A 27,573-nucleotide genomic window follows, 5' to 3' on the forward strand; every position below is an offset into this window, starting at 1 on the left:
TGATCGAGAGGACAGTTCACTTACGAAATCCTGCACCGGCAACGCCTTAGAAATTACGTTTGGCTACAGAGGCAACATGGCCCAATATTTCTGCAGCGGACTTCCTTCAATTTGCTGAGTCCATACCACGACGAGCTGCAGAGCTATGTAAGACAGAAGGTGGTGCGACACTTCAAAAAATGGCTCTGAGCACTATGGGACTTAACTTCTGAGGTCATCAGTCCCCTATAACTTAGAACTACTTAAACCTAACTAACTTAAGGACATCACACACATCCATGCCCGAGGCAGGACTCAAACCTGCGACCGTAGCGGTCGCGCGATTCCAGACTGTAGCGTCTAGAATGCGGTACTTCACTGTAATGTTATCTAAACATTTTGCTGTAGGAGCTACAGTTTCATTTATCCACCAGTAGTTTTCCATTAATTATTTTTTTAGGCCTTTTACAGTTTACACCCTGTGTATTGCGGCATCTCACGACGTAGCCGTTGTCTGTCCTTCTCCCGTGCTGGCTACCTCCTACAGTGCCACGTACGAAACTGGATGGCCACGCTTCGCTTTCGTTAGCCGGACGCCTACGGCGAGCATGTCGCGGCATAACAAATGCCTCCACCAACTGGCGCCCGTCCGGCGGGTATCGACGGGCGGCCAGATGTATGTCCTTCCCTCCCCATCGCTGCCCAACCCACCTCCAGCCGCCCCTCATGCGCCGGGACTTATTCATGAGGAGGCGCCTGCAGACGCGTGTATGAGTAATGCGCACTGTCACGGCGGGAGTCTGCCATGCGTGGGATGGGATGGGACGGGACGGGACGGGATGTAGGTCATGTGTGTGCCAACGGTACGTGGCGCTAGGCGGCGACTCCGTGCCGCTACCTGCGGGACGCCTATGTTGTCTCTCAGGCTCTTTCATCTTCAAACCACTGCGAGAAAACTCATTGTTGATAAACCAGTCAGCTATTGGAAAATATCGGAAATTAAATCAGCTTCAGCTTCCAGTCTTCTGTAGTATTCCAGAATCTCTTTTAGGCGTTGGCACGCATCACATACTCTATACGATCAGAGGTACCCGTACAGGTATTAATATGCGGTGTGTCCACTCTTCGCCTTTCTTAGGCTTTGCTGGGGAAGCTTTCAATGTCTGTACAGGAATGGCAACCCATTTTTCCTCAATGGCCAAACCAGAGAAGGTAGCAAAGTTGTACGCATGGGTCTGAAGTCGACGCTCCAATTCTTCAAATGAGTATTTCATTGGGTTCAGCACTCTGGCCTGGCCAGTCCAGGAATGTTACTGTCCACGATCATTTGGATCGCGATTTTGCTTGATGACAGGATCCGCGTCATGCTGTTGCAGTCACTCCCTCAGAACAGATCCTCTTCTGCTGTGCTCACAGCTTATCGACCGCTGGAATTTGAACTACCACAGCTAACCATGCGCTTCGCTACTGATCGCTGTGGCGAGTCCTGGCGGCTTCCCCAAACGTTCTCAACTGGGGAGAGATCCGACGACCTTGCTGGCCAGGGTATGGTTTGGCAAGCACGCAGACAAGTGGCCGGCCTTAGTGGCCGAGGGGTTCTAGGCGCTACAGTCTGGAACTGCGCGACCGCTACGGTCGCAAGTTCGAATCCTGCCTCGGGCATGGATGTGTGTGATATCCTTAGGTTAGTTAGGTTTAAGTAGTTCTAAGTTCTAGGGGACTAATGACCTCAGCAGTTAAGTCCCACAGTGCTCAGAGTCATTTGAACCATTTTGAAGACAAGTAGTAGAAACTCTGGACGTCTGAGGGCGAGCATTATCTCGATGAAATGTAGGTCCACAATGGCTTGCCGTGAAGGACATTAAAACGGCATGTAGAATATCGTCGACGTGTCGCTTGGCTGTAAGGGCGCTACGGATGACGAACCAAGAGGCCCCGTGACGAAAAGAAATGGCATCCCAGACCATCACTTCTCGTTAGGCTGTATGGCGGGCGACAGTGCGGTTGGTATCCCACTGCTACCCAGGGTGTCTCCAGATGCGTATTCGGCCTTCAATCTCATTGACTGGAGTAGAACTGTCTTCAGTCATTAGTCCCGCTTAGAACTGAGCCACGATGACCTACGAATACACATTTACAGACGCCCCAGACAGTTTTCGGGTAGCAACCCTATTGTCGCTCGTAATAAAGCATAAAAACCAGCAGTAATGGTCTGGAGCGCCATTTCTCTTCATATCAGAACGCCTTAGAGTGTCATCCGCTAGAACCTTACAGCAAACAGGTACGTCGACGATTTTCTACAGCCAGTTTTGTTACCTTCGTGATAAGCCATCCTCGGCTCACATTTCAGCTATATAAAGCCCGCCGCAAAAGGCGGGTTTCTACCTTGGTCACCAAGGTCGCCAGACCTCTTCCCAACTGAAAACATTTGGAGCATTAGGGTCAGGGTCCTCCAAAGTGCTCGGGATCTTGATCTAACGCCCCAATTGGGCAGAACTCAGGCCGATATTCATCAAGAAGACATCCAACAACTCTATCAATCAATGCCAAATCGAATAACTCCTCGTAATGGCCAGAGGCAGATCAACGCATTACTGACTTGCTCAATTCGTGGAGCTCTTCCCCTCAAATAAAGCATCTATTTTTTAATGGAACTCGAATCACTTGTTTGTCTGCACATGTACATCACGTCTACCGATTTCCGTCCCATTCGGATAATTTCTTCGTGGTGCGTCGGTTTTTTATTTTTTATTAGCGTGTAATTCATAGCCAACCTCCAGTGTTATCAAGATGTAGAAACGTTAATAATCTTGATTTGCACCGTGTAAGGTGTTTTAACGTTAAGACACTGAATTCGGATTAGGGAGAACGAGAACTGAAATCATAGGCCGACCATCTGGACATAGGCTTTCCATGCGTTCCTCAAGACAAATGCTCGGAAATGGATACAGTGTAAGTAGGCTGTTTATGTTTTCTTATTGGTAACGCCACGTAGCGCTCTATATGAAAAATCACTGGCTGTGCTGTGTGCAGTCTGTGGCTAGTTTTCATTGTTGTCTGCCATCGTAGTGTTGGGCAGCGGCAGCTGGACGTGAACAGCGCGTAGCGTTGCGCAGTTGGAGGTGAGCCGCCAGCAGTGGTGGATGTGGGGAGAGAGATGGCGGAGTTTTGAAATTTGTCATGAACTGCTATATATATTATGACTATCAAGGTAAATACATTGTTTGTTCTCTATTAATATCGTTCATTTGCTAACTATCCCTATCAGTAGTTAGTGCCTTCCGTAGTTTCAATCTTTTATTTAGCTGGCAGTAGTGGCGCTCGCTGTACTGCAGTAGTTCGAGTAATGAAGATTTTTGTGAGGTAAGTGATTTCTGAAAGGTATAGTTTAATGTTACTCAGGGCCATTCTTTTGCAGGGATTTTTGAAAGTCAGATTGCGTTGCGCTAAAACTATTGTGTGTCAGGTTAAGCACAGTCATGTATAAATTGTTCTAAGGGGACGTTTCAACAGCTATTTTCCTTCTTTCTTCGTCCTTGGTCCTTGCTTATGTTCCGAATCTATAAAACTAGGCGTCGACGGAACTTAACACCTTAATGTCTTTTCCTTTCCGATTAATATTTGTTATCCTCGATTTTCGCATATCTTCCCACATGAATGGTGATATGATCGATAGTAATACGTCATTAGCAAGGCAGTTCGTTACGCACTAATAAAATGAATAAACCTTATTATATATGTTTTAATATTACAGTTACTGTTGTGTGATTTCCATTTTGGAAATTCGTGCCTCTGTAATTAATTATAGTTCATAATTTGTTTTTGCAATTTATTTGTGTATTATGACACATTCAATGTTGAAAGGAAACTTGAGTCTAGTTTCAAACACGTACCCCACTCATACAGTTATAGCTGGTGGCGATTTCAATTCGCCTTGGGTACGATGAGGAAAATACATGTTTAAATCCTGAGGTACGCATAAAACATCATTCAAAATTGTGCTAAACTCACTCTCTGAAAAGTGTTTCGAGCAGTTAGTCGAAGAGCCCACTCGAATGTTAAATGGTTGTGAAAACACACTTGACCTCTCAGCAACAAGTAGTTCTGAGTTACTACGAGCACCAAAGCGTATGCAGGGATTAGTGAATACAAGGTTGTCGTAAGGAGAATGAATACAGTAACTCCCAAACCCTTCAAAAATAGACTAAAAATATATCTATTCAAGAAAGCTGATAAAAAATCGCTTGCCGCTTTCCTGAGAGACAGTCTCCATTCCCCCAAAATAACATTGTAAGTGTAGAGCGGACGTGGCTTGAATTAAGAGCAATTGAGAGATTTTTACCAAATAAATTAACAAGCGACTGACTTTATCCCCCGCGGTACACAAAACAGATTAGAACACTGTTGCATAAACGATGAAGACATCAACCCAAATTTAAACGAACAGAACACCCCCCCCCCCCAGAATTTCGAAATTCTGGGCGGACTTCAATGCGATAATAACAGTTTCCACAATGAAACTTTTGTCCCTAAGCCTGGCAGATATTCCAAAGAGATTCTGGTCGTATGTAAAGTATGTTAGCGGCAACACACAATCAGTGCCTTCACTGCGCGATAGAAATACAAACACTATCGATAACAATGTCGCTAAGGCAGAGGTACTAAACACAGCCGTCCGAAATTCCTTTATCAAAGAAGACACTCTAAATATTCAAGAATCCGAATCAAGAACAACTACCAACCTCAGTAGCTTAGAAGTAGGTATCCTTGGAGTACTGAAGCAACTTAAATCATTTCATAAAAACCATTCTTCAGGTCCAGACCGTATACCAGTTACGATCCTTTCAGAGTGTGCTGATGCAATAGCTTCTTACATACTAAACAATGACATGCAACCTCTCGTTCGACAAAAGATCCGTTCTGATCACACAAATATTCAAGAAAGGAGTAATCCACTGAAAAACAGGCCCAAATCATTAACGTCGATATGCAGCAGGATTTTGGACTGTACTCGTGTATTGCGTTCGAACATTTGACCAATTGTCAGAACTGAGTGGAGAGGAGCCTGTTTTAGCTGTAAATGTAGGAAACCTGCAGCAGTCCTCAGCAGTTAGGGAGCCTAAGTCAGTTGCAAATTCTAACAGAACAAAGACGGTTCTGCTGCTACTTAATTCGCATGGCAGAGGTGTGGGCCAGCAATTGCAGAAAGTGTTAGAGAGTGAGGACTAGGTCACCAGCATTGTGAAGCCTAGTACAAGGTTGGCTCAGGTGACTATTACCATAGGAGAGGATCAGGTAGTGACTGTGGGAGAAGTTGGTGATAGTCTTGACAGATACTGGGAGTATGATGTAGGTGGTTACCTGGTAAAGATAGCTACTAAAAGTCATGGCACTAATGGGCACTTCGTGCAACTGTTTCAGCGTCATGATCGGCCTCATCGTAATGCTGCAGTTAGGCGTGTTAACACGAGGCTGGAGAAAGTACTCATGGCGAAGGGCATGGCTCACATTGGAGTGGTACCAGATGAGTGAGTCTATCAATAGATTGGGTTCACTAGGCGTGGTCTGCACCTCAATAGGCCTGGGAAGGGGAGGCTGGCAAAGCTTACAGGTGACGGTGTAGTGGACGGTGGTGGGATCATTCATGGAAAAGTCCCTGTAGTATTTGGCGTTAGAGCTGCCCGTTTTTATAGATTGAAGCCAGGTGATAGGTATCCTTGCATAAAGGAAGTCCCTCTAACAAAGGAATCACCTTCAGAGGAGGTCAGGTATCCCAGTAGTGAAGGAAATAGCATATTTCATCAAAATATAAGAGGTATTGGAGATGAAGTTAGTGAACTGCTAATAGGTGTTGACTCTGACATTGATATATAGGAGACCACTTAAATAATTTGACAATTTAAAGGTTTCTTTTACCAGGATATAGACTAGCTGGCTGTTTTTCAATGAGTTCCTTGTGGAGTGGGGGAGTGGCCACGTACGTAAAAAACATATTCCATCTGAGTTCGTAGACTTATGACCGTACTGGACTAAATAGGTACCTGAATGTTGTGCAGGGCAGTTGACTTTAATGAAACTGAACTTCTATCTGTTGTTTTTTATAGGTCCCCTAACTCTGACATCAGAGCATGACCGCTGAAGCCCGAGGGTTCATGATTCACTTTAGGAAGTACCAAAAATTAGTTATATGTGGTGACTGTAATATTAATTTTGTATGTCATTGTGCAATAAAAATGATGTTGGAAGGTCTCCTAAATTGATGCGATCTGATGCAGACTGTGTTTTTTTTTTCCAACCAGGGTGCAGGGGAACAGTAACATATGTACAGATAATATTTTTATTCATTCTTCATTACTAGATGGGCATTCTGTTAGTAAAAGAGTGAATGCCCTTCCAGACCACGAGGCACAAATCTTAGAAATGAAAGTTTTTGTACTCGAACAAATGTTATATGTAACTAGAAACTATGAAGAAAAGCTAATCCAACGGCAATAGAACGCTTTTTTAACCTCGTTAAGGAACAAGAATGGCAGGATATTTATAGTGCCGATAACACAGATGACAAATGAGGACGTTCTAAACAGGGTGCTAGCATCCAAAGGCAGCCTGCGTGACTGACTAGCGGGATAAGGATACCATGTAGAACAAAGTGGGAATCGTACCAGAATGTTGGAAGTAATCACAATCAGGCTGCAGTAGCCCATTACGAACGGTATTTTAAGGTGCTCGGAAATGTTATTATGAAGGAAAAGAGGATGTGGTATGCAAATAGAATAGCTAATTCACAGGATAAAATTAAAACCATATGGCCAGTTGTGAAGGAAGTGTCTGGTCAGCAGCATAAGGCCGATGCTGTTCGTAGTAAAAATATTTCTGTTACTGATAAATCGGATATATGCACAGTATTTAACAATCATTTTCCTAGCATTGCTGATGAATTAAATAAAAACTTACTTTAAGCAGGGATAATATAACTCTCAAGGAAAATGCCTTTCCGAGATTGATGTCTGAAATACTCCTCTCTCAGACAGACAAGGGGGAGACTGAGTCAATAATTAAATCACTGAACACTAAGAACTCTTGTGGTTATGATGGAGTGCCTAACAGACTGTTAAAGTACTGTGCTACATATGTTAGCCCTGTGCTTAGCCATATTTGCATTTTTCCTTAGAACGGTCAGTTTCCTGAACGATTTAAGTACTCAATAATAAAGCCGCTGTATGAAAAGGGATAAAAGGGATAATGTAGACAATTTTAGACCTATTTCTATGCCATCAGTGTTTGCTAAAGTTATTGAAAAGGCTGCTTATGTAAGGATAATTGATAATTCTGTCACATAATTTGCTATCAAATGTACAGTTCGGTTTTAGGGGTAGTTTAAGAGCTGAAAATGCTTTATTCGCTTTTCTCTGTGGCGTACTGGAATCTTTTTTGATTTAACGAAGGCAGATGTTCTACCATTTTGGAATAGGTGGAGTAGCTCACAACTGGTTCACCTCTCACTTTAACAACAGACAGCAAAAGGTCATTACCTACAGAGTAGAGAATGGCTACGATGTGGACTCTGACTAGCAGGGGGGGGGGGGGGGGGGAGCGGCTAGGGATCAGTGCTGAGGTCACTCCTATTCCTTATTTATATAAATGGTATGCCCTCTAGTATTAGAAATGATTTTAAAATATTTCTGTCTGCTGATGACACCAGCTTGGTACTAAAGGATGTTGTGTGCAACATTGTCTCGGTTTCGAATAGTGCAGTTCATGACATAAGTTAATGTCTTGTAGAAAATAAACTAAAGCTAAATCAGAGTAAGACTCACTTTTTACAGTTATAACACATAGTTCAACAAAGCCCGGCGTTTTAATTTCACTGTATGGGCGTATTATTAGTGACACTGAACAGTTCGAATTTCTAGGTGTTCAGATAGCTAGTAAACTGTTGTGGAAAGCCCACGTTCAGGATCTTGTTGAAAGACTTAATGCTGCCATTTTTACTATTCTAACGGTATCTGAAGTAAGTGATACTTCGACACGAAAAGTAGTCTACTTTTCTTGTTTTCATTCACTTACGACGTATGGTATTATATTTTGGGGTAATTCTCTCCAGTCTCAAAATACATTTTCGACTGAAGAACGCTAGGTTCAGGTAATAAGTGGTGGAAGTTCGCGAACCTCTGGTCAACGCATGTTCATTAGTGTGGGTACCCTGACATTAGCCTCTCAATATATATATTCTTTACTTAATTTCTTGTTAACAATATGAGCTTATTCCCAAGAATTAGCAGCTTTCACTCAGTTAATGGTAGGCAAAAATCCAATCTGCATTTGGATCGCACTTCCTTGACTCTTGTACAGAAAGTTGTGCAGCGTAGTACGTAGGGTAATCCGTTTTCAATAAGCAACAACAAGAATTCAAAAATCTTAGCAGTAATCCACGCGCTTTCAAATCTAAACTGAAGAGTTTCCTCATGGGTCACTCCTTCTATTCTGTCAAGGATTTCTTTGAAAAATTAAGTTGATTCTATTGTTATATTGTTGATTGCGATTACATAAACTTATTGCTTATCTTCCTTTTGGTTTAGTAAACATTTTCTTTTATCTGTTATTACTTTTATTTTGTACTTTCAGGTAGTGAAGCTTCCATGACCTTGGAGATTTCCTTTTCATTTTGATATTTCGGAATTAGACGTGTAAAACTAATAAAATAAGATTGTGAATTACCTCGAAGAGGATAGTGTGTTAATGTACGGTCAACACTGATTTAGAAAATGTTCTTGTGAAACCCAACTACCTCTTTACTCACAGGAAGTGTTGAGCGTTATCGACAAATGATTTCATATTGATCCGTATTTCTACATTTTCAGAAGGCTTTTGACACCGTATCTCACACGAGGCTTGTAATCAAATTGTGTGCTTATTGAAATCATCTCATTTATGCGACTGGATTCATGATTTTCTGTCAGAGAGATCACAGTTCGTGGTAACTGGCGGAAAGTCATCGAGTAATACAGAAGTCATCTCTGGCGTTCCCCAAGGTCGTATTATAGGACCTCTGCGGTTCCTTATCTACGTAAACGGTTTAAGAGACAATTCCAGCAGCTTCTTAGGTCGTTTTCAGACGATGCTGTCGTTTAGTGTCTAGTAAAGTCATCACAAGTTCGAAACCAATTGCGAAACGATTTAGATAAGATATCTGTTTGGTGCTAAAATTGGCAATTGACCCTAAATAATGAAAAGTGTGAGGCCACACATCAGTGCCAAAAGGAATCCGTTAAACATCGGTTACTCGAAAAATCAGTCAAATGCAAAAGCAATAAATTCAACTAAATACCTAGGAATTACAATTAAGACGAACTTAAATATAAAAGAACTCATAGAAAATTTTGTCGGGAGGACGAACCAATCACTGCGTAATATTGGTAAAACACTTAGCAGATGCAATAGACCTATTAATGCGAATGCCTCGACTACGCTTGTCCATCTTCTTGGAGTGCTGCTGCGCGGTGTGGAATCTTTACCAGTTGGGATTAGCGGAGTACAACGAGAAAGTTCAAATAGGAACAACACTTTTAGTATTATCGAGAAATAAGGGGAAGAGTGTCACGGATATGGTACAGTATTACCTGTGGACATCACTGAAGCGAAGGCTTATCTCGTTTAGGCGGGATCTTCACACAATATTATAACCACCGGCTTTCTCCTCTGAATTCGAAAACGTTTTGTTGACGCCGATCTACATACGAAACAAAGGTTATAATAAAATAAGCGAAATCAGACATCGCATGGAAAGATATACATGTTCGTTTATTCTGCGCGCTGTTTGAGAGCGGCATAATAGAGAATTATTATGAAGATGGTTCGATGAACCCTCTACGAGGGTGATTTGCAGAGCATCCATGTAGATGTAGATCCTGAGTTGGCAGAGACGTCTTATTGAAGAAAATATCAAATTTTACATAACCTTCGTGCCTGCATAACCTTAAGAGAGCACCATTGCCCGTGGTATTTAACCTTTTAATTCAACGAATCACTGAGTGGTGAAGGTTCAGTGTTGTTGTTGTGGTCTTCAGCCCAGAGACTGGTTTGATGCAGCTCTCCATGCTACTCTATCCTGTGCTAGCTCCTTCATCTCCCAGTACTTACTGCAACCTACGTCCTTCTGAATCTGCTTAGTGTATTCATCTCTTGGTCTCCCTCTATGATTTTTACCCTCCACACTGCCCTCCACTGCTAAATTTGTGATCCCTTGATGCCTCAGAACATATCCTACCAACCGGTCCCTTCTTCTTGTCAAGTTGTGCCATCTAATCTTCAGCATTCTTCTGTAGCACCACATTTCGAAAGCTTCTATTCTCTTCTTGTCCAAACTATTTATCGTCCATGTTTCACTTCCATACATGGCTACACTCCATACAAATACTTTCAGGAACGACTTCCTGACACTTAAATCTATACTCGATGTTAACAAATTTCTCTTCTTCAGAAACGCTTTTCTTTCCATTGCCAGTCTACATTTTATATCCTCTATTCTTCGACCATCATCAGCTAGTTTGCTCCCCAAATAGCAAAACTCCTCTACTACTTTAAGTGTCTCATTTCCTATGTTAATTCCCTCAGCATCACCCGACTTAATTCGACTAAATGCCATTGATGATCATCTTATATCCTCCTTTCAAGACACTGTCCATTCCATTCAACTGCTCTTCCAAGTCCTTTGCTGTCTCTGATAGAATTACAATGTCATCGGCGAACCTCAAAGTTTTTATTTCTTCTCCGAATTTTTCTTTGGTTTCCTTTACTGCTTGCTCAATATACAGATCGGGGAGAGGCTACAACCCTGTCTCACTCCCTTCCCAACCACTGCTTCCCTTTCATGTCCCTCGACTCTTATAACTGCCATCTGGTTTCTGCACAAATTGTAAATAGCCTTTCGCTCCCTGTATTTTACCCCGTGCCTCCTTTAGAATTTGAAAGAGAGTGTTCCAGTCAACATTGTGAAAAGCTTTCTCTAAGGTTCAGCGCAATTTTAAATTACAATTGCGCAAGGTGGTTAAGCGATTAAGACACTGCTGGACTTGCATTGAGGTGGAATACTCAAATTTTAGTCCAGCTTCCTAATGTAAGGTTTCCTGAGCTGTCATTAACACCTTCAGTGAAGTCCACGATAGCTTCTTCGAAAAGACTGCGACTGATTTCGCATCGCTCATTCTATAGGGGCCACAAAAAAAAAACGTCCGAGTCTTGATATGTCCAGAAGACCACTTACATTCTACCAGGAGGCTGAATTCGCACATATCTACTTAATTACAGCTACAGGAAATGTTGATCACGGCCTGGTGCCCATATTTAGACTGTCTCGCTGGAGCTAGGCACAGATGCATCGAATGTGAGCGCGTAATTGTAATCGCAGTCACAAGACAGAACTCTGAAAGCCGGGACTATGTCTACGTTTATGGCTAAGTTAGGTGGCTGGAAGTCGCTTTGGTAAACGTCATGCCTATAGTAATCACGCTCATACGGAAGGGGGGCTGGTGAAACATTTACGAAACTTGTTCCGTATGCGATCACACTAATTTAGGTTCTCCACATGGATGCTTCCTTCGGCAAGGACTAGGCGCTCAGTCCGGAACCGCGCGACTGCTACGGTCGCAGGTTCGAATCCTGCCTCGGGCATGGACGTGTGTGATGTCCTTAGGTTAGTTAGGTTTAAGTAGTTCTAAGTTCTAGGGGACTGATGACCACAGATGTTAAGTCCCATAGTGCTCAGAGCATGTTAAGTCCCATGTTAAGTTCGGCAAGGACATCACCGACTCCTTCTATTATACTACAGTTGAGCTGGTGCTATATCATAATGACCGATAAAAACTGATTTCCAATAAGACATGGACAGAAAAATTTATTGACAAGAATGGAAACTGAACAAAGAACGTATAAGGTTGTATGAAAAATGTAGTGCATTTAACTGTTTGACTAAAACATGATGACATGAATCAAGTAATTCACACTTGTCTGTAAAACTGTATGCGGACATGAGATGTGACGATATCGACTCAGCTGCAGATAAAGCTAAGACGAAGATTGAATTTATCAGCAGGATACTAGGTTACTACGGTTGGCCTGCAAAAGAGATTGTATGATGCTTACTGGAACACTGCCCAAAAGCCTGGGCTCTGAAAGACAAAAAGCGAACTCGATGATGTTCAGAGAAGGGCGGTGGCACTGATCACACGTTTGTTCCCATCCCGAGCGCGTAAAGGAACTTCTAAGAAAAATTCAACCAACAGGCCCTCCAGAAAAGACTCCTAATATCTCCTGAAAACTTTCCTAGTAAATTCCCCCCCCCCCCCACACACACACACACAAAAATAAATAAAAGAAATAAAAAAAATAATTTGTTGTGAAAGAGTAGCTTTAAATGTAAGTTTAGGGTCTGCTGTTGACGAGTCAAACTCTGAGATTTTGTTATCCCATGGCAGGATTCGGAGGAACAACAAGGTGATTAAAGGAAAAGTGAGTAGCTTCGAGACTGAGGCGAAAAGTTGTCTCCCTTTCGATACTACCAAGACAGTTAGCACGAAAATTATTTTTATTATAAGTATATTATCATCCTTTCTTGTCGTTGTGCAGAACCCCAGCTTAACAATGAAGAAGCTACAATGCATTGTCAGCACGTTTCCCATTCGCATGAGTACAGTGAGGAACACTCTTAAGTGGTAGTGAAGAAAGTGTTCCAGTTACATTAATCTATTTTTCCACACACAAAAATAACATAATAAAAAGTTATAAATAATATTTACTGAGTTCGTTTCTTGTTTCCACTAAGTTACAGATGTAGCAGATTTACCAAAATACGTGAATGGTTCGTTGAACATCTAGATGGTTATACCGCCGTACGAAACACAAAATTAAAACAGTTGCGTAAGACAATGTTGCAGTATATGGATAAAATTTCCGCTGCAAGTCATTTAGGTCCATAATTTATAAGACAATCTCCTATTCCCAGGTGGTAACTCCTTGTTATAACGTGTTATATTCATTTGCAACGATGTTTCTGCTTTACGAGCCATAACAGCAGCCAGTCTCTTCAAAAAACAGAACTTCTCTCTGTGTTTATTTTCACGCTGTTGTGTGAAGTTTTAAATTTATTTCAAAATGTAAGGTAGGAGAATAAATAAGAGATGATGAGCTAACGCAAAACATCAGCATGTGAAGTCTGATAACTTTTGCTACATTCGCGAACAAGTTACCCTGATATCGCAAAGGTGGCAAATAACGCAGTGTATTAGGAAGGCGTACAGATTGTACTTTGGCTGTGAAATCGGGAACCAGGACAGGCCTTGGACTCTTCATGTATGTTGCATATCTTGCGTCTAGAGTCTTCATTCGTGGTTGAATCGCAAAAATTCTTCCACGAGCTTTGTTACACCAATGATCTGGCGGGAACATCAAACCACGTGAATGATTGTTACTTTTGAATGACAAATCCATCAACTCATGGTATTTCCTAGAAGACAAAGTCTTCCATGACGTATCGTAGCATACCGCCGGCCATGCGACGTTATGGAATCTGACTGCCTGTTCCTGTCCCACCTCATAGAAGTAGTGGCGATGGCGGTAGTGAAAGTAATGCTGCACCATCGCCTTCAAAATGCAGTTCTTTGAAAGATCCTGATTCTTTGTGTAACGATGAGTGTACGGACATTCACAAAATAACATTGTGTGAACGTAGTGACATAGAGGGAGATCCGGAATCGCCGAAAGGTAAGGCTGAACTGTCGGCGTCAAAACTACAGAAATAGAATTGTCTTAATAAGACGGTAAATGTGACTGCGTCCCCTGACCATACCATTCCTTCCACTATTATAAAGCGAAAAAAAGTTGGTATTTTGTAGTGATGTACAGGGACTAATGGCAGCTGTGGGCACTGACTACAAAAGTTATCAGTGGAGTTTGTTCATTGATGCTTCCAGAGTAAGTCTAAAGTGTGTGCTACTGCATGATGTGATTAGATACGCACCGTAACTGAAAGAAACATGTGATAAAATGGAACAGTTTTTATTGTCATTGAACTACGGTAAGCTTAAATGGCAGACTTCCGGGGATCTGAAAGTCATCGGCCTAGTCCAAATTCCGTTGTTTTCTGTGCCTCTATATATCCGCGCCAAAGCGCTTCATTGTAAAAAGAAATAGTGGTCTAAGCGTCAATCACTTGAACCAGGAACCCACAACGTTATTCAGGAAGCACTTGTTTAATCTAGGAACATAGTTCTCCCTCTTCTTCATGTAAAATTAGTTCTAATGAAAATCTTCATTACTGGCCACGTACAAAGCTGGGGAAGCATTTGTCTACTTATGTTAACTTAAAATCTGGTATTTTCATTAACATTTTCGCTATCAGCACACCCGGAAACAGAAAGATCAGTTGTTTTTATGCCAGTTACAGAAAAAAGTAAGATTCTATTGGTTGCATTTTCCTTTTTTACTTTATTAAAATTTTATACATAACAGAGACAAACATCTCAGGTTTGCTCCCCGACCGCTAATCACTTCACTACCATACAACGGTAGTGAAATTCTCAGAAATTTCTTTTTCAAAATAATACCGTTATTTGATGTCATTAGACACCTTTTGGGAAGGAACACTGAACAACAAATCCAGCGGGAAATCTCTGAGAGCTATCACTGTGGGATTATTCCTCGACTAGTGCAGGTTCGTGCAAGCAGCCTCGTGGTTTGGGTTCATTAATCCGCGTGAAAGGCACACATGATTAGCTTAGTTGCAGATCCATCGCTCTAGGTTAATCCATACGTTCACTTGATTATTATCAACGGAAGGTTCAAAAGATTCAAATGGCTCTGAGCACTATGGGACTTAACATCTATGGTCATCAGTCCTCTAGAACTACTTAAACCTAACTAACCTAAGGACATCACACAACACCCAGTCATCAACGGAAGGTACCTACCTTTTAGCAATGTTATGTGCATTGACATGCTGTTAGGATCGATAAAAGACAGGAATAGCATTTGAATCTTCAAAATATTTCGCTGGGTCCAAGATACCCATCCTCATACCACTAATCAGGTTAATCCTTCGCTGACAACACTTTTGAGCTATGGGAATTACTGCAATCACCTTGCTCCAAAATCAGATTGAGATCTTTAATAGCCTCAGTGAGCCACATCCACGACATTCGGTTACTACACTCCTGGAAATTGAAATAAGAACACCGTGAATTCATTGTCCCAGGAAGGGGAAACTTTATTGACACATTCCTGGGGTCAGATACATCACATGATCACACTGACAGAACCACAGGCACATAGACACAGGCAACAGAGCATGCACAATGTCGGCACTAGTACAGTGTATATCCACCTTTCGCAGCAATGCAGGCTGCTATTCTCCCATGGAGACGATCGTAGAGATGGTGGATGTAGTCCTGTGGAACGGCTTGCCATGCCATTTCCACCTGGCGCCTCAGTTGGACCAGCGTTCGTGCTGGACGTGCAGACCGCTTGAGACGACGCTTCATCCAGTCCCAAACATGCTCAATGGGGGACAGATCCGGAGATCTTGCTGGCCAGGCAGTTGACTTACACCTTCTAGAGCACGTTGGGTGGCACGGGATACATGCGGACGTGCATTGTCCTGTTGGAACAGCAAGTTCCCTTGCCCGTCTAGGAATGGTAGAACGATGGGTTCGATGACGGTTTGGATGTACCGTGCACTATTCAGTGTCCCCTCGACGATCACCAGTGGTGTACGGCCAGTGTAGGAGATCGCTCCCCACACCATGATGCCGGGTGTTGGCCCTGTGTGCCTCGGTCGTATGCAGTCCTGATTATGGCGCTCACCTGCACGGCGCCAAACACGCATACGACCATCATTGGCACCAAGGCAGAAGCGACTCTCATCGCTGAAGACGACACGTCTCCATTCGTCCCTCCATTCACGCCTGTCGCGACACCACTGGAGGCGGGCTGCACGATGTTGGGGCGTGAGCGGAAGACGGCCTAACGGTGTGCGGGACCGTAGCCCAGCTTCTTGGAGACGGTTGCGAATGGTCCTCGCCGATACCCCAGGAGCAACAGTGTCCCTAATTTGCTGGGAAGTGGCGGTGCGGTCCCCTACGGCACTGCGTAGGATCCTACGGTATTGGCGTGCATCCGTGCGTCGCTGCGGTCCGGTCCCAGGTCGACGGGCACGTGTACCTTCCGCCGACCACTGGCGACAACATCGATGTACTGTGGAGACCTCACGCCCCACGTGTTGAGCAATTCGGCGGTACGTCCACCCGGCCTCCCGCATGCCCACTATACGCCCTCGATCAAAGTCCGTCAACTGCACATACGGTTCACGTCCACGCTGTCGCGGCATGCTACCAGTGTTAAAGACTGCGATGGAGCTCCGTATGCCACGGCAAACTGGCTAACACTGACGGCGGCGGTGCACAAATGCTGCGCAGCTAGCGCCATTCGACGGCCAACACCGCGGTTCCTGGTGTGTCCGCTGTGCCGTGCGTGTGATCATTGCTTGTACAGCCCTCTCGCAGTCTCCGGAGCAAGTACGGTGGGTCTGACACACCGGTGTCAATGTGTTCTTTTTTCCATTTCCAGGAGTGTATATCTGACCCAGACTACGTTTTTTACCCACCGTCAGGTCGTCATAAAAAGTGAGTACGCTGTCTAGAAACGTTGTGCCATATTAAAACCGTGGTCCGTTAACACTGTGCTGAAGAGGGAAAGAATCATTCTGGTAAACCGCCAGTGCAATTAAATCATCGTAATAATTAATAGTGACATTTCAAAAGTCATAGATATGCTGCACCCAGGTAGTGCAATGAGACTGGAAGTGTATAAATTTACAGAAGTTTCACTTGCATTCGGTAGCGTATTTATTGTAAGGTGGTTATATGAGGAAAAAGGAAAGAGTACATTAAGTGCATATCATACGCGAACTGCTTACAATACCCCTGTCCACAAGGCTAGGCGTGTACCACGTGCACTTCCCAACAGGCATCGCCTTCCATTATTGACACCGAAGAGCTAGAACACATCTGCGTAACGAGCTCTAACGACCGACATCTGGCTAAAATCGCCCTCACAAACAGGGAAGCGACACAGCGTCAGTCATACAACATTCGCCCTAAATGAGGAACATATGCGAGGCGGTCGATTGGACACGAGCAGCGGCACTTGGCGGAGATGGGAAATGGCAGCGCAAAATGGACGAACTGTCTCCCTAAAGTCGCCAAACACGGACATTTGATGTTGCAGGGTGTCCCTAACAGAATTTGCTGTTTCGGTCGGCATTAATAATATCAATACAGGAAATAACCTATCGAGGAATGATGAACCAACTTCTAAAAGAATTTATCTATACGCGGCAAACTTTGGCAATACGGAACCGCAGTGGTGTGACATAAAACGACAGTAATTGTCAGTTAGTCACCGAAAAAAAAAGAAAATTATTGCACCGGAAAAAAACTATCCACTGGTATATATTCTATATTAAATTGTCTCGATAGAGTTCTCTCGTAAATTCATTGCAAAAATCCGAGAGTACGACAATATCCACCATTGCATTCGTGAAAAATGCAACTGATTTATAAACATGTAACGGAGAAGCACACTGGTACACGATGTACTCCACCATTCGTCAGACAGTATAAGATGGCTTGCAAAGCCATGTTGGCACAACATGGAGCTGTCCCTGTGTCACAGTCTCTCTCTCTCTCTCTCTCCCTCTCTCTCTTTCTCTCTCTCAATTATCACCGCACCACCCAGCCCCTGACTCACCCCCATTACCAACATTCAATCTTATACAGGTGGCCCCTTATTTCAGGAAAAATATACTAATCAGCAATTACTGGATAATAAGATTTTGAACATGGTTGCGCTTCGGTCACTGTGCATACAAGAGCTTCAAAGGATTGAAAATAACAGCCACGCGGCTGCAAAATGTATTAAACTTATACCACGGTTTCGACAGTTTCAAAACTGTTTTCTTCATAAGGTATTGTACGCAGAATCACATGTTATCTATATTTGATGTGGGAGTCGTTGACCCTGTCTGCTAATGAGTAAATCGTTATGCTAAACTCTGACTTATTTTGTGCTGGCGAATGGACATAGCTTTTCTAGCATCTTGGATGAGTACCGGGTGATTATAATTAAACTTTCAAACCACTGCAAAAATAAATACACTGGTCAGAATGACGTCAAAATGCCGCAGAATATTATCGGAGAAGGGGTAAAACGTATGACAGAAGAAAAATATACAGTTACAAAATGCCGGCCGTTGTGGCCGAAAGGCTGTAGGCGCTTCAGTCCGTAATCGCGCTTCTGCTACGGTCGCAGGTTCGAATCCTGCCTCGGGCATGGATGTGTGTGCTGTCCTTAGGTTAGTTAGGTTTAAGTAGTTCTAAGTCTAGGAGACTGATGACCTCAGATGGTAAATCCCATAGTGCGCAGAGCCATTTGAACCATTTCTGAGCTACAAAACGTAGCAATAGATGGCCGCCGTAAGCATCATAATCTAATAGTGGCCTACTGCAGTTGTTTACATTTACGTATTCTGACACATACAGCGTCATCTCAATTTTCACTCTATTTTTTTTTTCTTTTGCCATACGTTTTCCGCCTTCTCCTACAATATTCCGTTGCAATTTGACGTCATTCTGAGCAGTAGTGTTATTTCTAGAGCATTTTGAAAGTTTAACTTTAATTATTATCACCCTGTATACAGGGTGGTCCATCAATCGTGACCGGGCCAAATATTTCACGAAATAAGCGTCAAACGAAAAAACTACAAAGAACGAAACTTGTCTAGCTTGAAGGGGAAACCAGATGGCGCTATAGTTGGCCCGCTAGATGGCGCTGCCATAGGTCAAACGGATATCAACAGCGGTTTTTTTTAATAGGAACCCCCATTTATTATTACATATTCGTGTAGTACATAAAGAAATATGAATGTTTTAGATGGACCACATTTTTCGCTTTGAGATAGATGGCGCTGTAGTAGTCACAGAACATATGGCTCACAATTTTAGAAGAACAGTTGGTAACAGGTAGGTTTTTTTAAATTAAAATACAGAACGTAGGTACGTTTGAACATTTTATTTCAGTTGTTCCAATGTGATACATGTAGCTTTGTGAACTTATCATTTCTGAGAACGTATGCTGTTACAGCGTGATTACCTGTAAATACCACATTAATGCAATAAATGCTTAAATTGATGTCCCCCAACCTCAATGAATTTAGCAATACGTCTAACGACATTCCTCTCAACAGCAAGCAGTTCGCCTTCCGTGATGTTCTCACATGCGTTCACAATGCGCTGACGCATGTTGGCAGGTGTTGTCGGTGGATCACGATAGCAAATATCCTTCAACTTCCCCCACAGAAAGAAATCCGGGGACGTCAGATCCGGTGAGCGTGCGGGCCATGGTATGGTGCTTTTACGACCAATCCACCTGTCATGAAATATGCTATTCAGTACCACTTCAACCGCACGCAATCTATGTACCGGACATCCATCAAGTTGGAAGTACATCGCCATTCTGTCACGCAGTGAAACATCTTTTAGTAACATCGATAGAATATTACATAGGAAATCAGCATACATTGCACCATTTAGATTGCCATCGATAAAATGGGGGCCAATTGTCCCTCCTCCCATAATGCCGGACCATACATTAACCAGCCAAGGTCACTGATGTTGCACTTGTGGCAGCCATCGTGGATTTTCCGTTGCCCAATAGTGCATATTATGCGGGTTAACGTTACCGCTGTTGGTGTATGGCGCTTCGTCGCTAAATAGAACGCGTGCTAAGAATCTGTCATCATCCCGTAATTTCTCTTGTGCTCAATGGCAGAACTGTACACGACGTTCAAAGTCGTCGCCATGCAATTCCTGGTGCAGAGAAATGTGGTAAGGATGTAATCGATGTTGATGTAGCATTCTCAACACCGACGTTTTTTAGATTCCAGATTCTCGTGCAATTTGTCTGCTACTGATGTGTGGATTAGCCGCGACAGCAGCTAAAACACCTACTTGGGCATCATCATTTGTTGCAGGTCGTGGTTGACGTTTCACATGTGGCTGAATCACTTCTTCCTTAAATAACGTAACTATCCGGCGAACGGTCCGGACACTTGGATGATGTCGTCCAGGATACCGAGCAGTATACATAGTACATGCCCGTTGGGCATTTTGATCACAATAGTCATTCATCAACACGAAATCGATCTTTTCCGCAATTGGTAAACGGTCCATTTCAACACGGGTAATGTATCACCAAGCAAATACCGTCCGCACTGGCGGAATGTTACGGGATACCACGTAGTTATACGTTTGTGACTATTACAGCGCCATCTATCACAAAGCGAAAGAAGTGGTCCAACTAAAACATTCATATTTCTTTACGTACTACACGAATATGTATTAAAAAATGGGGGTTCCTATTTAAAAAAACGCATTTGATATACGTTTGACCTGTGGCAGCGCCATCTAGTGGGCCAACCATAGCGCCATCCGGTTTTCCCCTTCAAGCTAGACGAGTTTCGTTCATTGTAGTTTTTTCCTTTAATGCCTGTTTCGTGAGATATTTGGCCCAGTCACTATCAATGGACCACCCTGTATACCTTGGGGATTTTGCTACCACTTTTGTAAGGCACTTCACTACTGTAAGAATATGAAACATCTACAACCGTCTTTATGAACTCATTTATTTCTTAAGTTATATTTCTGTCTGTATTTTAACTGGTAGTCGTAGGACAACCGCACGTTTATTTGAGATTACTTTCTTGAATAAGTATTATTCATATGAATTCTCTGCTGTTGTGCACATCACTTTCTGATGGTAGAATGGAACCATTTTCTTTTTCCTCATTTATCATATGTAATATTTCTGATTATTTTGTAGGAGTTCGAAACTGTAGCCACTGCAACAGTAACAGGTTATTACTTGCAGCGAGTTAGCTGCTGAGCTTGAAAACAGACATGTACGGCTCGGTCCTATGACTTCTCCCACTCTCTCTCTCTCTCTCTCTCTCTCTCTCTCTCTCTCTCTCTCTCTCTCTCTCCCTTTTTTTATGAGTGTAGATGTAAATATAGGTGTACAGTAGAATAAAGGCAGCACGAAGCTCTGCCGCACCTAGTCTATTCTACACCGCGTGGTAAATATTACTTGTGGCTGCAAGCATTTTACAAGCATGAACCGTATCAGTTCTTTGAATTACTACACTGCCGCCGAATTGCAAAGTATAGCACGGTCAGAAGAATAGCGTCACAAAAATCTAACGAGGAACACACTGGTTTTAAGGGTACAGGAGAGTGACAGTGAGTGAAGGAAGAGGGGGTAAGAAGAGTTTTTGTACGTCCATCGTTGTTACTGGATGTCTGGGGGACCACTTGTCATTCACTACTGTAAGAACATGAAACATCTACAACCGTCTTTATGAACTCATTTATTGTGTGGCTACCAATTTCGGCGCTTCAGTGCACGATCTTCAGGTCTAAGCTGATGCTGAAGGCGTTAACACCAACCGTATAAACGAGGCACCAGTGGCCAACATAATTGGTTGAAAATGGTTCAAATGGCTCTGAGCACTATGGGACTTAACTTCTGAGGCCATCAGTCCCCTAGAACTTAGAACTACTTAAACCCAACTAACCTAAGGACATCACACACGTCCATGCCTGAGGCAGGATTCGAACCTGCGACCACAGCGGTAGCGCGGTTCCAGACTGAAGCGCCTAGAACCGCTCGGCTTCACCGGCCAGCAAACGTAACTGGTTTACACAGACCACCTGTAACTGTGATGTCTCTCCATCAATTGTCAACTCAACAGTGATTGTTGGAGAGAACATAGTTACGGGTGGTCTGCGTAATCAAGTTATGTTGGCCACTAGTGCATCGTGTATACGGGTACTGTTAACCCCTTCATCATCAGCGAAGGCCTGAAGATGGTGCACTGAAGCGTCGAAACCGGTGGCCATACAATAAATGACATTCATAAGAAGGGCTGTACGTGATTCATGTTCTTACAAGGGTAAGAAGAGGCAGCGAGAGCAGATGGCCGCCGTGTAAGGCGGGTAATTTGTGTAGAGAGGCGCGCCGCGGGCCTCGCCGCCCGCCTATCGACCGGGGCTAATTCGGAGACTTTGTAACTCGCGCAGTCTTCGGCAGCGCGGCGTAGCAAGGCGGCGTGAGCGCCGACGTTGATGGATGCTTCATTCTTCGCAGCACCGGGGAGAAAAATTACTCGCTACTAGATTAATGCGACCTCTCGCTCGTGGCGCCTGTTCCAGAAAGTACGGATTTCGCCACCTCCAGTGTGTCAACTTTTTCGTTACACACTCACCTTATTCGTATTCCACTGAAATTAACTGTATAAAACCCCACAGAGCTTCTGTTAGAAAAATCTACTTACTACAGAAGATCAGTACATATGATAAACATAAGTGTGCAATAAGCGTGCCGCTAAAACCCAGAAAGGAGGCCGAGTACGAGCAAGGGAGTTCTTTGGTGTGGTAGCCCTCTGTCCCCCATACATGAAGAAGGTTCCCGCTTTTATCTGAATGGCGTGCTTCTGAAGATGTAAGGGCTGCGAAGTTTCACCCTCTACATTTCACAACATTCGAGAACATTTCAGAACATTCGAGAGTATCCGAGAGCATTTCACAGCATTCCAGAATGTTTCGGAATGTTCCACGACGATCCGGGATGTTCTTGAATGTTCAGAAATAGTCTGGAACATTCGGGAAGATTCCAGAATGTTCTTGAACATCTCGGAACGTCCCAGAACATCCAAAATCATTGTGGTACATTCCAGAACACTGTCGAATGTTCTGAAATGTCCTGGAAAGTTGTGGACCATTCAAAGCCTTTTTGGTATGGTTTGGAATTCGCCACTGGTGGAGCAACCCATTGGTAGGAGCATATAGTACATTAAGCATGACCCGTCGTGGATTCGAACAAAAGGAACCGAAAAACAAACGTCGAAGTGTGAGCAGTCAAAGTGGTACAGTGACTGAATATAAGTTGAAAATAAAGTGCGAAAAGTGTATTAAGTGTACTTGTTAATAAAGAGTTGACTTGATTTACATTTCAGATGTTGCACAAGCGTAAAAGAGGAGAGGAGTAATCCATGCATGTTACACATATAATGTGTGTTTGTGTGCGTGGGGAGGAGGGGGGGGAGCGTTTTCTACACCTCTCCATATACCTTACTGTCAGGTGACAATCACTGTAGGGTAAGAACCACCTCCCTATGAAAGGGGAGGGACGGTGGTAGTAAAAAGGAAGCGTAGCCCGTGACACAGGAATTCCCAGACTTTATTCATCCACTATTTGAGAAAGAGAGCACTTAGCGACTTGCATTATTTCAACCCTTTACGAAAAAATTTCCCGCTGATAACCCCTATGACATAGTGAACGGAAATATGTTCATCTCTTTCTATCTTTCCGCTTTTCATGGGCTAAATCCACACCTGAGGCATGACGTTATTGTTTATTAATTCCTTACTACTAACTGCATGCACGATACATTTTACAGACAGTGTTCACATATACCACTGAATGTACGTGCAAAATCACATCATTTTGATATACGTAGTTCAGGAGCTATGATGTCATAAACAATCAGGTCCATGAAAAAATGCCGTATCACCGATGACGTTTAAATTTATTACTTCATTGTTACTAATTTTTTACACAATGAATTTTGCAGACAGTGTGCACATATGCTGCTGTATGTACTTACAATATTATATCGTCCTACGACACACAGTTCAGAAGATACAACGCCATAAACAGTAAGGGTGTGAAAAACTGCCGCATTGTGCATGACGTTTAAATTTATTTCTTTGTTGCTACTCGCTCCATTAGCAGCACATTTTTCAGAGATATCTGCATAGGCCGATGAACATTCCTATAAAATTATATCATTGCACAACACATACTTCAAGCCAGATACTGCGTGGTAAGGGTGTGGATGGATGCACAGCTGTAAATAAAGGTGCTGACAACGTCGGGTTTCTGCGCTAGTATACCATAAAACAAAACAATAAAAAGAATACGCACCATGCAGGAATCATCCGAATGTTACGGAAATCTATAAAGGTACATTTACAGACAAACAAAGGACTACTACAATTTGAGAAAAATGGATGATTTATGCAAGAATTGGTTGCGTCGCCAGATAAGTCTTCACTGGTCATCGGGGCTCACTGGAACCGGGGCTCGTCACTGGAAACAATTTTACCCCAGTCAATGAAATTCTAGACCTAAAACGAGTCTGTATACACCCCGGACAGCTGTGGGACACCAACCTGAATGTCGTCCGCCAAACAGCCCGATAGCCGGAAGTGACGGTGTGGGGTGACATTTGTTTTCATAGCTTGACTTCTTTGGTTTTCATCCGCGACACCCTTACAGGACAACAGTACGCCCAGTTTTGTAGTTTTGTTGCGAACGCGTTATTGACTTGCTCACTTGTCTTGAATAAATCATCCAATTTTTCTGAAAGTGTAATCATTTGTTTGTCTCTACATGTACATCAAATCTAGCGATCTCCGTCCCATTTGGTTAATTCCCTCGGGATACGTCACTTTTTTTGTCTTAGAGCATATTTAGGTCGCTTGTACTGGGTTAACCAGAACTACGCCGATATCGAAGGTCACAGCAGGGAGCAAGACAAGGAAGGGCTCTAGAATGCGTACCTTGAGGTATAAGAGCACTACTTCATCTTCAGTATTGTGTGACATATCTTTCTGCTTGTAAGCTCTTTACTTTCAATACGTTGGGACGACATACTGCGGAACTAAACGAGAAAATAATGTCCAGTAAACATGATCCCTAAAATGCATACTTTACGAGCTATGAGCACTTGTTTAACTTCATGTCTTGTCTACTGGACTTTCTTCCTTGTTGTGGCCCATACTATCACCTCTCAAAATACGGAAAGCAAAGATCTTGCAGTAGAAGAAATGTGTCTCACAGTACACGAAGACGGTCAAGTGCTTGTAGCTCTTATGGTATGCACCTTACAGCTCATGTGTAGTAGACACTTTTTATTTCTTAACTTACTGTTTTGTTCAGACTGCCATCTCTGAAAGTTTGTCGGTGGATTTCTCGTTCACCCTCTAAATTTTTACAGTACGTTTATATCTTCAGTTGCTCATGTTTTATCATTACATCTTATTTTAATATACACGTTTTCGTGGAGAAACCATACGAGTGTTTAGCTTGCTGTGTCAATAAAATACAATCGACTTTGATAAACTGGGCCTGTCCACAGGCGTCGACGATGGAAAGGAGGAGAGGTCACTTGTTACCCGCCATCCTCTCCCGGAATCTGTAGTACAGAGCTTCTATTTATTACAGGACACGGGTACACTTTTAAGAAGTGAGTGGGTAACCATCAGAACTGTGGTAAGAAAAATGTTTTTTTGTGTGAGACGTAAAATTTTGTTCTTGTGACATGACGCAGCTCGAAACTGGCCGACTCGTTTGTGTCAATTCGCCAATTTTATTGTCTAATCCCAGCCTCCCTGGATAACATTATTCGCAGTTAGGAAAATAGAAATTGCTTCATTCTATAATTAAATGTTTTTCATTTTCCTGTAACACGATTTGTGGTATAATAAAGTGAAGAGTCTCGCTCAAATTCTTTTATCCTAACAAATTATACGACTGCCTTCCCCATAGTCCCATTAACGTTGGAAAGTTTAAGTATCTTCGGGCATAACGCATCTGGTAAGCAGAATAGACTGTGAAAACTCATAGTAACTGAAGACAACAGCACCTCCCTGGAAAGATATTTTGGGTTCGAACGGAGGGATGCGGCACATAAGGTGAAGCAACGCCTACTAATCTCATTTGGATGTAGAGGTTTCCATAATGGGTACAAACTGTCTGGTGGAAAGCAGCTGTGTCGGTACTTACAGAGGACATCCAGCGTCATGTCGACGGTGACAGGGTCGCCGACCCCGTTGTTGGCCGTACACTGGTACACGCCCGCTTGGTGCCGGTCGATTTTCTCCAGCGTAATGCTGAAGCCCTCAACGGACTTTTCTCCTGTCGGCAGGGTGTTATCCTGCAACAGTGAAGTCGAGTAATACAATGAGAATTCAGAGGTAATCTCGAGCTCATGATACTTTAGAGTACATGTTCTTACAGATATATACACGTTACGCTATGTAAAAAAAGACTGAAGTCCACCAATACTCTCTCAGTCAGAGGATGGTTGTACGCCTATATGAAACTTGGTGACTGCCTACAACAGTGCGCCGCAGTGGGGTTCGAACCTCAAACTTTCCACTTCACATGACGACTCTTGCGAGAAGAACACGGCAAGTGTCATCATAACCTGATATCGCAGAAACTTCGCTCAGTGGAAGAGGGATCAAAATAAGACAACACTTGTCCGGATTATCCGGAGACACTCGACCGTCTCTGAGAAAGGGCAGTCGGACCTTTCAAGGTACTGTAGGTGCCCTTTAGCGCAGAGCAAAATCAAGCGAATCAGTGGCACGGCGACTAGCGACCTCACACTTTTCATTTTTCTGTGTTTTTCTTTTCTGTACCCATGTCCATAGAAGATTACTACACGAATGTGTTAAACAATATATGAATACATCAAAGCTTCATGAAGAATAAACATAAGAAAAAAATATAAATATTAATATTCGAATTGATATAAGAATGAAATATAAGAAAAAGAAAATGTAAAAAGATTGTAACCATTGAAATCACTGTCCGCATGAATATTATGTAATAAATGTCTGAAACATACTCTGAAACAAAGTTCTAGTTTTACAATTAGTATAGTGCCCTTGTATCCCCTAACTTGATAACAAACATAACTGTGTTGACCTTCTGCTGACATTGGTAGATAAATGAAAAAAATAAAATTTAAGAACACAATAATCGGATTTTGAATATGGGCGCTAGCTAAAGTATCACCGCTTCGGATGAAGTAGCGCTAAATGCCATTGAAAGCACATCTAAAACTTTGAGCGTCGTTTTCGCAGAAGCGATAGAGTATCTACGGATAGGCCAAGATAGGTGATCGGTTATTTTGACCCCCTCCCCCCCCCCCCCTTCGACTGGGCGAAGTTTCTGGGAGATCTGGTTACGGCGCTTGCGGTGTTCTCCTCGTTACCTACCTAGCCAAACTTCGCCTCCTATATGACAGCCTCATTCTCTCAGTATATCTTTCCCAGTTTAGAGCTTCCTGGAAGTGCGGAGGCCCAGTTCATGACGTTATAAAAAAGAATTGTGGTGGATGGAAGAAAGTAAGTGAGATATATTTTTGGACTTCAATAGATTGCTGAATGTCCAGATTAGAACAACAAAGCCAGTTAACGCGAAAATGAAGTGCTTTTTTCCCAAACAGAAATGGGAGCTTAATGTAAAAATTTCATTGATGTTAAGGAATAAGTAATATTTTATGTGACATAATTACGCTCGGAAGACGAAAGAATGCTCATGCAATACTAGCAAACGAGGCACCCTCAGTCGCAGTTCGAGGAACACCTTCCGGTCATATATACTTCCAACTAGGAAAACAGTTTTCTTTCACAT

At 42.9% G+C, this 27,573-nt stretch overlaps 1 protein-coding gene across 3 annotated transcripts in view; it reads right to left on the reverse strand.

Moving 5' to 3' along the window:
• LOC124615503 (lachesin-like) overlaps positions 1–27,573 on the reverse strand; it is an 878,988-nt gene that overhangs the window by 191,334 nt on the left and 660,081 nt on the right. For all 3 annotated transcript variants that reach the window (XM_047143457.1, XM_047143456.1, XM_047143458.1), the window contains exon 5: positions 25,933–26,083. In XM_047143457.1, coding sequence (XP_046999413.1) covers positions 25,933–26,083 — 151 coding nt within the window. The remainder of the gene's footprint in view (positions 1–25,932; positions 26,084–27,573) is intronic.

The sequence above is a fragment of the Schistocerca americana genome, chromosome 5, assembly GCF_021461395.2.
Source record: "Schistocerca americana isolate TAMUIC-IGC-003095 chromosome 5, iqSchAmer2.1, whole genome shotgun sequence".
NCBI classification, from domain to species: Eukaryota; Metazoa; Arthropoda; class Insecta; order Orthoptera; family Acrididae; genus Schistocerca; species Schistocerca americana.